At 35.7% G+C, this 15,508-nt stretch overlaps 1 protein-coding gene across 2 annotated transcripts in view; it reads right to left on the bottom strand.

Annotated features, from left to right (window-relative positions):
* Nucleotides 1-15,508, bottom strand: part of SLC1A3 (solute carrier family 1 member 3) — a 68,951-nt gene that overhangs the window by 39,968 nt on the left and 13,475 nt on the right. For both annotated transcript variants that reach the window (XM_074812429.1, XM_074812430.1), the window contains one exon: nucleotides 7,886-8,023. In XM_074812429.1, coding sequence (XP_074668530.1) covers nucleotides 7,886-8,023 — 138 coding nt within the window. The remainder of the gene's footprint in view (nucleotides 1-7,885; nucleotides 8,024-15,508) is intronic.

Here is a 15,508-nt window from a genome sequence, read left to right as displayed (position 1 = left end):
TATGATTTTCTAACATCCATGCCTTGCACAATGCTTTCTGACTTCCAACTGGGTGTAGTTTTTTTCCTCCTGGAGCACTTTCTGTGCAAAAACTTGTTCAGGAAACGTATTCAGGGAATCAAAGACAAGCTGATTGCCAACACACACTGAATCTGCACATAGTTCTTTTTGTGTTTCAACTTGAAAATTGTTGTTTCTAGGTGTTGACTAGTTTCCAACCTACCTTTTTTTCTTCCTGATTTTTCAAAATGTATCTGCCGCTACTTAAACTCATTTTTTAAAATTTTAGAAGCTTTGTTCAGAATAGTTTAGATTACATGACATAATTATTAAATTTATCCTGCCTACATTCCCTTAAAGACTGTGGAGTGGAACAGTGTAAAAAGGTTCCAATTTTTTCATCTCTGAGTGCCAGTCTAAATAACAATTATTAGAGGCTATATGCCAGACTCGATAGACATTGGTTTTATACAGTAATACAGGTATTGAAAACAGGTGTTTAAAGTAATTATATGTATAAAGTTTCATGTTTGTATACTTTTAGCTGCTGTTGGCTGGAATCTACTGTAAACATGTTACCTTGAGATGAAATTTGTTACACAACATAGATCAACACTAGTAATATTTCTTCAATTGTTTCTTTATCCCTACAGGAAATTATGTTTACAAGACTGGATCTTTAGAAACTTAGTAACTTGCATGCCCATATTTTTAGCCAGTCATGGTCTTGGACACACACAAAACAAAGCATGAGTTTTCCTTTATTTGTGGAAAAAAGTATTTGGATGTTCAAATTAAATAGCACTGTCATCCGTTTATGCAAATTGCATATGCAAATACCTATATGAGTGCATAAAGTGATGGGAGCACGAAGTGTACAAGTTCATAAAATTAAAACTGCCATACAATTCAGCTTTTACAGCATTGACATGCTTGTATACTATTGGGTGGGAGAGAAAGATGAAAGAGTTGCCTGAAAAAGAAGGTAAGTTACTTTTTTAGTAACATTTTATGTATTAAAAGAAAAACATAAGTAAAAAATGTAACTCACTCCAAGGATGTTCATGGGTTGGTTACTCATAACAGGCTTGCTACTGTAGGAGATATCTACAGGGTTCCTCTGTAGAAAGCTTCCAACACAAATATAGACGCAGCTCAAATACACTGGCAATCCAAAAGGTGCTTCACTCAGAGAGAATCTGTCAATTCTCTTCTTTTTGCCTATAACTAGAGTCAACCGAGATCAGTATATTGATTTGATGTGTTTTGATTATTTTGACTTCTAAAATAATTTCTTTAGGACATGCAAAAATCTTAGAATTTTGGAAAATCAGAAAATTTCCAGGTTTTGGAATTTGGAAAATGGGTCCATTGCTCTGGTGATCAGTTAAATTGAGCGAAACACCACCTAACTCTTTCTCAATTTTCATGTATGAACTATATGAACCGAATCAGGAATGCTATATTTCTTAAACTGAAACACAGAAGAATAAGACTGACTTTTGTTAATATTTTTGGCTTCCAGCTTTACTGTGAGTACCCAAGATGTTGCACTAGCACTGGTTCTAGGTCTGTTCTGCCAGAGTGAATTAAAGGGAATACTGCTAGGCCCCTCCTTTTTCTTCCTGGGAGAAGGATAATGGTGGCTCCACAGCATTTGTTCCCCTTTCTGGAATCTTGCTGAAGGAGAGACCTTCCATCTGTTGAAACTACCATAAACATTTGTGGCTGATATGAGACAGCACCTGAGACCTTGTAGTAAGTGACAGCCTTTTTTCCACAATAGACTTGTCTGTGAGTAGACAGGAGGACACTGGAACTATGTAGAGACTTCATGCAGTGTGACTCTTGCTTTCGCAAACTTAGACACAGGATGGATTCGCAGCCTTTTTTGAAGAGATAATGCACAGGTCTCTTTATGAGATCTTCCTATTGTGTGCTCTGATGTGAGAGGTTAGAATGAGCAAATTAAAAATTCTGGCCCTTTATGTTTACTGCTATTACTTTGCTATATTAATAAAGGACATTACAATTGTCAAAATGAAAATGCTAATAATTTATGAGAGGATAGGTGTTTTGATAAGATTTAATAGCATTTGTATCCAGGTACACTTGATGGCTCATTTACTGCCTCATTCCAAATATTGGAAAGGCAAATATAAAACCTAATTTCTTACATTTAATAACATGAGACTGTAGTATGTTTTAGAATTATGTCTTCACAGAAGACTGGGTACAGCTGCTATCTGAATGTGGGAGGCTGTGCCATTGTATCACAGTTCCCTGTCATAGAACCTACTTTGGGTCCATCACACCATATGTTAACTTCAGGAGAATTTTTTTTAACTTCATGGCCAACACATTCCTCTTAAACAGTTGTATCTAGTGAAAAAATATTGTCCATTTATGCATATCTTATTATCAGTGATATCAGCATAGCTAGCTGCAAGCAGTCACTAAGGTAACTTTGGGTGTAATATTTCTGCAGCAATTGTCTCAGATTGATGGCTCCATATATCATTCTTGCTGTAATTATTTGTTTAAGTTTATTTCCATCTCTACAGTGATATAACTAAAATAGCTATATACTTTGCATCTGCTGAGCTGTGACAACTTAATCTACACGTCTTCATTAAAATTTCCATCATATATAGTCATCTTTTCTGCCTAGTAGCTATAAAAAAACTTCACCAGCACTACATTTGAAAGGAGAAAGAAAACCAGGATACAAAAGGGAAATATGATTTGCCTAAGGTTATGCAACATGTCACAGCATTGATTTGCCACACTTTATATCCATAAGTTGCTTTGGGCAAAATATGGCTTTTCAGCAGTTGGATCTGTTCATATCCAGATGCTGTGTTTTTCCTGACTTACATAAGGGAGTGGCTTGGAGACTATTTCAAGTTCAGCTGTTTCTTTGAATCTTACCCTGTTTCATTATAGGTAATTTCATGCAACTGCATCTGTAAACTGGATGTTAATTGTGATCTCTTCTTGTGTTTTGTTTTATTACTTGATTCACTTTGTGTGCCTTTGTTTTTACTTGTTTTTGACATTGTCACCATTCATTGCACGCTTTTGACAGCTGAAATCAAAAGCATCATGTGTACATCTGAGGTTAGTTAAGAGACATCCACACATGGAAATTCCAGCTTTCTGCACATTGTCAACACTTTCAGTGTTTTTTGTAGTGGTGAATACTATGAACATGTTAAAAAAGCCTGGGGACAAAACCTTGTGTCTCTGAGTCTGCCCGAAGGAAAGTCACTTGTGTCTCCTGCAGTTGTCAGTGTTGCAGTCTGTTATTGAAAGGCTCCATCAGAGGCAGGGAAGTTTCTGTATCTTCCAGAATCCATGAAAGACATTCATGACATTATCCGAATTAGAAAGGGGAGTGAATATAAACAAAGACATACTACAGACTACATACTAAGATGTTTTTCTTCTTTGAGGTAAACCTTCCATACTCATTCTTCTGAATTGTTTTACTATACAGCCACCTTCTGTGTAAGAAGATTCACAGTCTTTGTGTTTGTACAGAATCTTGCACACAAAATCCTGGTGTGTGATTAAAGATTCATTTGTGCCATACCAGTGTTATTCCCATTAACAGTTTGAACAAGCATTATCGTCTTGCGTACAATGCAGAGTGCATTGTACTGGTATTCATGATTGGGATCTTTGCTTGATTCTATTATTGCTGACCTGCTGTGTACTCTTTGGCGAGCCGGCAGACTTCACTATTTCACTGTTTCTACATTCCCTTTCTCTTTCCCCAGCTTGATTTATGTCAGCAAATAAAGTATTTTCTTACTGTTTCTGCAATGTGCAGTGAAAATTAGTCTCAGATCTTGACTGGGCTTTTTATGCTTTCCTATACTTTACCAGACAAAGATATTTGAAAGAAATGCACAGATTTTAATCCTAGTTTACTTGCATTTAAAATTAATGTCCCTGTACATCTAGATTCCAGGCTTTCAAAACTTTGGGGAAGGAGAAGTAGTCTGTCTATTAAACTGTGCTATGACCAGAATTGTGCAAAATATTTTCAAATAACCCTTATAAAATTTCTCTAGCTTTAGTATCTGTCACAAATGTTATGCTCCAACTACATTTTTATAAAGACTGGTCATGAATAGTTTTTGTGAATGTGATTTCAGGGAATATATAGATTGGTTAAGAAAAGGTACCTCTTCTGAAGCCCTTATATTAATTGAATAACTGAAACATGCAGATAAAACTTGTGGGCCAGTTTTAAGGGCTGGAATTTCAATTCTGTTATGATCTTCCTGTAACAGTTCAAAAAATGTTAACACATAGTGCTTTTAATGCTGGTGCGAATCTTGCAGTCTTTGTCTATTTCATGATGAGTTGTTATCATATGCATACATATTTATATTATATATCATTTAGGGTCGATGCTATTTTAAAATAATTATGCCAAGCTATTTGTTTATGTCAAATGCTTCAAGTTATAATTAAATAAGCAGGAGTAAAATATTTTGAACTCCTACAACTGCAGCAAATTCAAAACAGAAATGGAGCAAAATTGTCAGCCCTGTGTTTGTATAAGAATTCAGCTCAGATTTGGCCATAAAATAATCCAAATGGGAATTTAATCTATTTCTTTGGTTATTTATGCTGCCTGCCATATACTGTGCCTTGATTTTGCCTCTGACTTTGAAAGAGATACTAATTGGAGATGCAGATTTAGGAGTTCTCCCATCTGAAAGAATGTAGAGCATAAAGACCAGCATAGAGGGCGCAGTTGGATTTGTGTCTAAACCAGAAAAGAAAGAATACAGATATTCATATAATCATATTTTCCTATAAACAGTAAAAGATGGTGAAAGGTATGCAAATAACCTCTATTTTCTCCCAGGCAGATGTTAGTACATGCCTGGTAACATATATATCAGTGGATAGAATCTCATGGAGAAAACTGCATACCTGCTTAAGCCACGTGCAATAATGTTAAGTCATAAGGCAAATATGAGTAGAAACCTCTGAATGTGGTTCTGCATTGTTTCTTTCATGAAAGTACCAAAACAGGCTATAGAGAAATGCGACTGGGTTGATTTCACCTTTTACAGTTTATTTTCTGAAGAGTCTGTGAATAACCGCCTGAACCATTTACCTGTATAGTAGAATTCTTCACTTCCTCAATTTATCTTTCATTTATGTAGCAGCCCGTAGCTTCTATAATTATTACTTTGCTTTTATTGGTCTAATTTATTTGACAGTCACAAAATTTGCCAAGGAATGTAATCATCCCCAGCCTATTTCTAATACCTCAGAGTCCATATGTTCTGAAATTGTCATAACCAGTTATGTTGAGCACACTTGCATAAATACAAACAGAAACCCAGAATATCATATCTGGGAGACACTGTCATGCCTGCAAACAGTAAAAATATTTATTCAGGTAATTTACAATTGGAAGAAGTGATGACATTATCAGTGTGCAAGACCCTGTAGGAATCTTTTTGTGGTTAGTTAAGAGGCATCTGCTTTGCTTTGCCAAACAAAATACAGGAAGTAAGAGATTTGGCTCAGGGATGCCGAGAGTGGTCTTAAGACTGACTTGAGAAACATAAGACTTTTATCCAATGAATTATTCTGTGTGTAAATGTATGAAAGAAAAGAAACCAGTAGCATCTATAAAACTGCACAATAGTAGTACACCTGTAAAGGTTATGGTTCATTATTACTTAGATATTCAATAATACCTGTATATTTACTTGAGTATGAGAGTTCTGCAACAAATATGTAAGAGCATCTTTTTTTTAAAAAAAATTATATGCTAAATGAGGTATTGTTCAGTGTAGAAAACAGTTTTTCCACAGTTTTTAGCAGTAAACTGGGAAATGATTTTTAATCCCATGAAAAAAGACATAGTCCTGTTGTATTTAACAATTTTTTAAAAAGAATGAAATGTCATTTGTGAATTGCGAGTTTTCTTTGATTGTTCCCTGCTTGACTAAAGAAGTTTAAAACGTTGTAATTAATCTTGAAAATTATCAACTCTACTTCAAAGGGAAGCTAAGAATAAGCCATTTAATATTACAAGGTACTTGTATGATAATAAGACAAATTTTATAGATAGATAAGATTTTTCTTTGCCAAAAGCCTCTATATAATAAAGGAAATAATTGTTAAAATAAAAATGATAAAGGGCTCCAGAGAATTTAAAGGGGAAAAAAAGCCATCGAAAAAGAAGTGTATTGTTTGAATCCAGAGACTGAAGATCCCTTCCAGAATAGAATTAGTTGGAAACTTACTGTTCTGGTATATCACAAAATCTCTACTGAGATCTGGTGATACAGCAAATGAGCTTGTTTTATCACAAGTCCAAATCCTTGTGATGCTCATGACTCTCTGAGGTGGCTTTGCCTGATCAAAGGTGATCACCTCACTCTGAGGTGATCTTTACCTGAACAAAGTGTTCCTACTTAAAATTTTGAAAGTGAATTCAAATCCTTGTATATGATGATCTACCTAATTTCTTGGTTTACCTTGACCATTCTCAGAGAACCAATATGGATGCAGAATTACGAGGAACTGAGCAAGTAAATTCTCCTGAAATAACCTATCCTACAAAATGGAGCTGCAGTGCCAGTCTCAGCTGACACTGAAAAAGGCTAAATGTCTCTACTTTTAATGGTTCTTCTATCGGTACCCAGCCAACCTGGGGAGTTCTGCAGGTGAAAGGGACAAGAAGACAGCAAGGAGATATGACATGTAACAGAATTATACACTGGTTGGTAAAACCTCTGATTGTTTCCCCTACAAGACTTATAAATTTCTGTCTAGTTTCAGTGTCCATTAAGCTTTCAGTATCCTTATAATATGTGTTTTTATAATATTATTTTATAATATTCTCCTTGAAATATGTGAAGGCAAATGATTTTGTAACTATGAATACCCTAGTTTTCTGCTGTTATATTAACAGCTTACATACTTACATACTATCTTTGGTATCTATGAAGATGGAGTCTATGCTCATTTGCAATTACAAGAGGAGATCTTAAAGTATTTGAAAATCAATGAGATAGGGAACAGTTTATAGTCTCTGAATCCTAGGACTGTGCACAGTGGGCAGTTTTGATTAAGTTCTCCAAGCTGTACCACTGATTTGCTGGTAGACCAAAGTCTATGCTTTCTTTTCTTTAGATACTTAATAGGATAAATAGATCACAGGTGTATCCTGAACATTCATAAAAGATCTGAGAGCTCTTCTGTGAAACTTAAGTGGAATGACAAGGCATACATCATCATAAGAAATGAATTGCTATGTCTCTATCTCAAGGAATAATTTAGTAAAGAGGGCTTGGAGCTTAAGAGAGTTTCTGACCAGAAGACAGGAAACCAGAACTGATGGAATGATCTTTCTTCCAAACTAGCCAATCTATTCCATCTATCGCTATTTTTCCTAATCTGTTGCTAAAAGATTAGAATGTAGACAGATGCTTTACAGATCTGAGTTTACAGGCATAGGTTATTGCCCATGATCAATAATGTTAACTTTCTTGGGTCTTGGAACTATTTTTCTGAGATACATTATCTTTGATAACGCTGAGACATTGTGGAGGAAATATCTGTTCAGAAAGTAAGAGGAGAAAGTGGAGTACACTGTCAGCTTCGTAGCAACTATATATAGTAACTTGTGCAATTAGATTGTCTTGAAACTGGGAAAAGCATCTTTTAGTTTCTTTGTATATTAATTCAAACCTCTTGTTACATTGTCTCTAAAACAGCAACAGCAAAGGTATTTCTGCAGATTATAACACTTCTAGGACATGAAATGTTTATTTTTTATGATTTAGTGTGTACATCTTTATCAAATTATTTAAAAGAACAAAAAAACTCTTTCTTTTTTTACCTGTGACTAAACTGGATACAATTAGTGGGAGGACCAGCATTTGCAGCATTCTCATGAGTAGTTCTCCCGGAAATGAAAAGTACTTGACTTCCCGATAGCTCATCTTATATGATCGGAGAGAAAATCCAAGGATTACACCTGAAGAGGGGGAAAAGATATCATGACTTACTCTTCAAAAATAACAGTAACATCTGAACATGAACATCTGTATAGTACTTACTTAACATATCTGATTGTAACATGCAGTTTTATTGTCCCAGATTGCACTCCTGATTTGCTCTCTCAAATATCAATTACTGCTATGGGTAGTCCTACTGAAGCCATTAAATTATTTTTCACTGTAACAGATTCAGAAGGCTATTTGTGCTGCTGTTTTTTTAAATCTGGGTTAATAATGTAAAAGGTACATCTTGAGCATTAATGAAAAAGCAACAATCCCTGCTACTGCAGCCAAGTGCTTTGAATTCTGGGATTTTGAGTGTAATCATATATGCAATGCATATACACACTAGCTACCAACCTTCAGAAGTCTTGTCCATGCCTGTTTACTCTGTGGTGCCTGATCCTGTAGATGTGCTTCAGATTGCATGAGATAACAGGACAGACGTCTCTGAGAATCCCCTTGTGGTTAGGTCTTTACACAGCAAAACAGCGTCAGGAGGTAAGTAGCTTTACTCATGCATACCTTCAGAAACACAGGCACTTGCAAAGAGGCAGCTAATCAGGGTTGGAAGCTTTTACTGGATGATTAAGTGCGGTGGGTTCCATTGCCTGAGGGAGTGGAGTAAGGGAGTGCCTGTATCCATTTATCTTGCTGGGAACAGATAAATGGTGCTTGAGATATATTTACAAATGGAAGCCATCGACGGGTTGATGTGTGGCAACCTAAACTTCTCAGCTAGAACTTTGTAGATTTTGTTCTGTAGTTGGCACCAACTGCTTTATTTGCTTATTTGGTTAATTGTTTGGTTAATTGGCATAACCAGTTACAATTTACTGAATGTTAAATGGTTTGGTGCCTATCTGATGTAGATCTTCTATATCCAACTAGGCAACACATGACTTTATCTGTAATACATTAACCATAGAGATGGTGAAACTCAACTGTCCCTTCTTCCCATTCCTGACTCCATGTTCTTCCCTACTGTCTAGTACTAGCGTTTATGCTAATTGTGGCTGTATAGAAAGTTGGATCAGAGAATTGATCCTGCTGCAAAAAGGATTTATTTTACCAGGTTAATTTTCAGCCAGGTCAATTCCCTTGAGGTAATTTGTTTGCATGGCTGCACAAGTGTTGGTACTTTCACAAGGGAATTTGCCTTGGAGAGGAGTGGGACTGCCCTTTTTGGCAGATAGGCAGACTTAATGAAACTGCATCCTCAGTGATGTTAGGCAGCAGAGCATTCAAGCGCACTTCTAGATCATGTTTGAACTTGAAAATGCTGTAACATTGAACACTTCTGGAAATTGCTAGTTCCAATTCTTAATCTCTTTGTGGTTTTGCTCTTTTTTTAATCAGTTTTTAGATTGGTACATCCATACAGTGGATAGTATCTTCATTATCTTCATGCTAAATTTTATGAGCTGTTATACCTCCTACACTAGCTTATTGCCATTTACTGACATAAGGAAACAGCTGTAACTCTCTTGTTAGTGACCCCTGTCTGTCTGCTCATACTGTTAGGGACTTCAGCAGGTTGGTTAAGTTAGAGGAATCCATAAGTGTCCTTTGTAAGACACAAAATCTGTGTTATGGAATGGGAGAAAAGTGATTAGAGCACAACTGGAACCAAGCATGGAGTTCACGCTATGAAAGAAAGTGGTGGGACTCAAAGGCATTTGTTTTAGTCTCATTCATATTCTATAAACTCAGGTAGTCAAAGTACATTTTACATAAATGACTTTTTTTTTTTTAGGTAAAGTAGATCATAAAATACATAGAGGAAGGGCCTCTGAATTATTTTTGATTAAAAGACCTGCCTTAGAATTTCCCTTCTTTTGAATAAGGTTTTAAATTCCACTGTAGTGTTACTCATTATTTTCTTTTTATATGGGAAACATTTCTCATATATAAAGAATCCATCTGGACCCTTTGTTTCTGCACTTAATGAGCACTACATTTTGACGACTGGATAACAAGCAAATAGAGCTAGACCAGTTTCTTAGGTCACAGTTCTGCAATTAGTTCCACATGAATTAATCTGTGCACTAGTACAAAGCCTCACTGAAGTTAGTAAGGGTCTCTGAGGCTGCTATAAGAACTAGTCCTTACACTATACTATAAGGGCTCAATTATCTGGTCCACTACTGTCCAAGCAGCACAAAGTGGCCTAAGAGAGAATCAGGGCCTGAGTAGACAGCTGTTTGAATGAGTATTATTGGTAGTGAGAGTAAGTTTCTGAAGTTCCATGTAAACCTGTTGAGCCAAAAATTATTGCTTTTTTTGTCCTAAATTGCTCTGTGCATAATTACAGGGTTGCCCAGCACTGCAGTTCACAAAAAGAATTTCTGCGATGTGGAAAAAATGTGCCCTGGTAGTGTATTCTAGTGAACTGCGCCAACACCCAATACTTACTAACTCTTCAGCCTTAATCTCAGCACTGCTATTAATTTATATGCAGTCATGCCTAAGCCACAAGAACCTTTCTCTGACTCAGTTTTGCTACTTATAAAACAGGTATAGTAGTAGCTGCTTCTCAGATGTTTCTGAAAATTAACTGTGTTCACATAATGATCTTAGCAGCATAAGGAATTTAAGCAAATTATTTCCTCATTGTAGTATGAGATAATGAAAGCAGAACAACATGATTTTACCAGTCTCTCTTGATTTTAAAATAAACGAAGATGAAACTTTAGTTTTTGTGCCATTTAAATAGCTAGATACTGGGTATTACATCCTGTCTGACAAAGTTTTATTAACAAAATTATGAACTTGAAACAAAAAAGTCAAACTTGGCAAGGTAGCTTTGACTTCTTTGATTTAACTTCTCAGAACCAACATTCACAGGTTTTAAATAGTGAGATAACAGCATACAATGATGATTTAAAAATAAACACAATGACAAAGTATCAAAATAAAATCAGGAACTAAGACCTGGTAGGAGGTACTAAACCTCTGGAAGGTGTGCAGAATTTCAACAACCATCCAAGTCTGTGTGTGTGGTTACAGTTGTAGTGCTTAGCACCCTCCATGATCAAGACTGAGAAGATCAAATACTGGAGCTGGCCTTTCTCAGTAAAAGTTTCAAGTTTCTGATTAATTCTGAAAATTGTAATGAAACAAAACCTTCTGTGAAACAAGCTCCCACAACCTGTTGTGCAGGTTTTTGTCTACCCTTTGTAACAGAAAAGAACAACTAATCGACACTATCAGAGCCCGACTTCTCAAATGATAGATGGTGTACCATTTCTGTGCTGCAGGGAAGAGTAGATTTCTCGACAGAATTTGTTAGGCTTTTTCTGGACAAAAATCAGCAGTGCTTGTTTTAGTTAAGGAGCTGAATTCTATACATGTGTATAGTTGTATAACAGAACCATATTGCTGAATAATTTATACAGTTCCTAATGAAGAAACAAATCAGATTCGAGTTATAAAAAGATTTTTGAGGTGTTCTTGTCAGTGATATAGTCAGATTTGTAGAAAACTTGACTTGCAGATAATCCTGATGACAATCAGAACAATCCTCAAACTAAACCACTTTCTTGCATTTTTATACCAGTGTAGATGTTCAAAAATAAAATTGTATGAATACAGTGAAGAGAGGATTTAAAACTTGAAAGGGGTAGAAGGTGAAAATAATTCTGACAGTGGTGGGAATGGGATGGAAATGGCAAAAATGGCAGATAAGATTTGGGATTGCTGATTCCTAAATTAGGAAGACATTAATGCATGGCCTAGGGTTTTCAATTCTAGATGCTGCAGTACCAAAATGGAAATAATGAAGTTTTCATGTCAGGCTTTAAAAACTATGGGTATACCTGTAATTGCTAAGAAACATACAACCTTCTTAAAGTTTCTTAAATGGCTTAGCATCAAAGTGTGATGAAGTGGGCATTAAAATGAGAGTCTGAAGCAGCAACCCAAAAATTAACACTTTTGTAATACTCAGTTTTTTAGGAATAGATTTGTTATGAATATTTTTTTAAATTTGTTTTTTACAAAAAAATTGTTGTAGTGATCTACCAGAGTATCATCAACTTATATATAATTTCCCAAATTGAATTTGAAAAAGAACTTTAAAATCCTCAATGAAGAAAATGAAGCTCTTAACAGTATTACAAAATGCCTTGGTCTCATAATGGTAGAGAGCTGTTTCACATGATTCTTTGTGTTGCATAGATGAAATAGGTTGCACACCTACACATGGGTTTAAAACACTGCATCAGTAAAAAAAAAAAAAAAAGAACCATAACTCTTAGAAGATGAGAGATGCAGCTTTACCCAGATCAAAATGCTCACTCAAGAACTTTAGGGAAGCTTAAGTCTATCTTCCTCCTTGGCCTACTTTGAAGAATTAGATGTAAAAATTTAATAATAGAGAGGATAGGGTTTTCTCACTACTTCAAATAATTCATAATTTTAAGAGAATAAGGAAGCTCCTAATTGCCATGATGTTTTTAAGTGAAAAATAGCAGCAGTTTTGTTAAATAAGTGAAGTAAATCTCAGTTTTTAAAATTAATCCTTAGGAGCTTCTGGTCTCTATCTTATTTCAGAAACACACAGGAATTAAGACCATGCTATTACTTGGAGTTAATATTTTTTACAAAGTTGATGCTCTCTGTTGTTTTTTCATGCAGAAAGTAAAAAATCTAGCAGGTTTACTTTTTAATTGATAAAAAATCACTCAAGCATATTTCAAGAGGAAATTACTAGGTAGAATATTAGTGACAGTGCAAGAGCTGCCTTTTCCATATTAGTGCTTCCAGTTCAAACAGAACACACCAATAAGAGTTACATACACTCTGCTTTTTACCAGTAAATCTCAAAATACTGTTAAATAAGGTCTGTATCAATATCCTTTTCTTTAATGGATGAGACACAGACTTATTTTTTCTTTTCCAGCAGGAAATAGAAAACTTCAAAATTGGAAAAGAATACCTTAAACTAGGTAGAACAGTGCACTGAAGTAACAGCTGTTAATAGTTCTCTTCCAGAAAACCTTGCAACCAGCAAGCAAATAACATTTTGTTCTATAACAGAAATTGGGCTAGAGCCAGTGAGAGAATCAGGCTCCTACCAGTTTAATGGGACATTGTATATTTTTGTTAGCTGCACAACATTTCATTCTTATGTTCCTGCAGAGGTCTGGAATGAATCCTTTTGTTCTTTGGGTCATTTGTTTCTGCATAATTTGCCATTTTGTTCTGACACCTTTTCTTCTAACAACCAGTTTCAGATAAGGCTGCAACTGTATTTACTTGAGACAAACAGGTAAATAACTTCTCTAGTGATAAGAAATACTTCAGGTTGCTGACAAAATCACAGTCATTCTTAATTTCTTTCTTTGCTTGCCACAAGAACCACAGACTCACCAATTCACTTGCATGCTTTTGATTTTAGTCTTTTTTTTTCCTCCATAATTTTATATTGAACCTTCCTCCACTCTTACCCCCTTGTATATCACTTGCTCCTTCCTTACTTTCTGGTTTTCCTTATGTAGCTGGGGAGGTATGTTCCCTTCGAAAGCATTTTGCTGAACCTAAATACTAAGTACCTAACCTATATTTTCAATACCTGATACTGCAGCAGTCTTTTTTTGTGTGTGGATTTTTTTGTTACTTTTACTAATTTTATCTTAAAGATTAGCTCTTATTATGCTAATTATTGTTTACTAGCTAACTAGTTATTTTTTTTACTAAATTCATTTTTTCTTGGACTGCAACAGGGTTATGCTTTTAGTCATTTGAGAACTACTTCTTGTGTTATGCGGTCATCAGTGATGCCTTATTACATCTCTTTGACCTTTTTTATCATAAAAGTGTAAGACTATGACCCTCTTTAAAGGTTCTTCACACAAAATATATTTGATGAGATAACCTAAAAAGCACTTTATGAGTCTTCATTCCAGAAAAGGAGAAATGCTTTTGGTTCAAAGAGAGACAGTTACAGTCTCTTTTGTCCAAGTCCCATGGTAGGCAAATAACTAAGGTAAGAAAGGACATATATGGCTTTGAACTGAGAGGAATAATGCTGTGGAGAGCACCAAATTGCTACAGCCAGAAAGAGACTACAGTTTAAGCTGATCTTTTTATAGCATAGCATAGCATAGCATAGCATAGCATAGCATAGCATAGCATAGCATAGAATAGAATAGAATAGAATAGAATAGAATAGAATAGAATAGAATAGAATAGAATAGAATAGAATAGATTTCAGTTGAAAGGGACCTACAACTATCATCTAGTCCAATTGCCTGATCAATTCAGGGTTGACCAAAAGTTGAAACATGTTATTTAGGATAATATTCAAATGCCCCTTAACCACTGACAGGCTTGGGGCATCAATCATCTCTCTGGGAAGCCTGTTCCAGTGTTTGGCCAGCCTCTCTGTAAACAAGTGCTTCCCAATGTCTGGTCTAAACCTCGCCTGACGCATCTTTGAACCATTCCCATGTGTCCTGTCAATGGATACAAGAGAGAAGAGATCCCTCTCCACTTCTCCTCCTCAGGAATCTCTAGAGAGCAGTGAGGTTGGTCACACCTCAGCCTCCTTTTCTCCAAACTAGACAAATCTGAAGTCCTTATTTCACTGTACTTGTACTTGTCAGATACTGAGATGAGATCATCTGGTGGCTAAACCAGGAAGAAACTATTTTTTACTGGGTTAGCTTTCTGCCAGATTGTTCCCTGGACAGGTTTACATCCTGTGCTTGGTGATGGTGATGCTGGTGTGATAGCAAGGGAGGAAAGAAAACATTTGGGGGTGGAAATTTGCAGCCAGAGACAGAGGTAGGACTGGCTTAATTAATCACAGAAACATACACTTAAACAAACTTATCAGTTACTCTTCCTATGGCAATCCAGAATTGGAGCTAATAGGTGGCTTAAAATTCCTTTGATTCTCCTCTGATGCTGAATTTAGAGCAAGAATTTTCCACATGAACTTGCTTCTCTGTTTCAGACCTGAAGAAGATAGAGTATCAATTTGCTTAATAAACTAGCTGTTATTCCTCTACAGATCTCATCTGACAGAGACCCAGCAGAGAATCTCACATGTAAAAGTGTATATATTTTTCTGTGATGTGTTCCTTCTCTTTTAACTAGGTGATGCTAGTGCAGTAGAGAGCTTAAGGACCTGTGCTCCAAGTAGCTCTTATAGGTGGCTATACTGAAGTGGAATATGGGTTAATTTGGACACAAATAGCTACCTTTCCTTTGCTTGAGAGATATCATGAGGGGAGTCATGGGAGAAGTACCATAGAAGAGCTAGATATCCTAGACATGATTGGAGTCCAGGAGATCCATAATATGATACATTGTGGTATGGTATGGTTTTAGCAGCAAAGAGATTCCTTACAACTTTACAATTCTGTTGGGAAGAATGAACTACCTGATTTATCTGTATATAAAACACATATCTACTTTAGTCAGGATGCACTATACTTATTGTGCACAAATGGACC

The sequence above is a fragment of the Strix aluco genome, chromosome Z (assembly GCF_031877795.1).
Source record: "Strix aluco isolate bStrAlu1 chromosome Z, bStrAlu1.hap1, whole genome shotgun sequence".
NCBI classification, from domain to species: domain Eukaryota; kingdom Metazoa; phylum Chordata; class Aves; order Strigiformes; family Strigidae; genus Strix; species Strix aluco.
The sequence above is the reverse complement of the archived record's forward strand: the minus strand, read 5'-3'. Positions and strand labels throughout refer to the sequence as shown.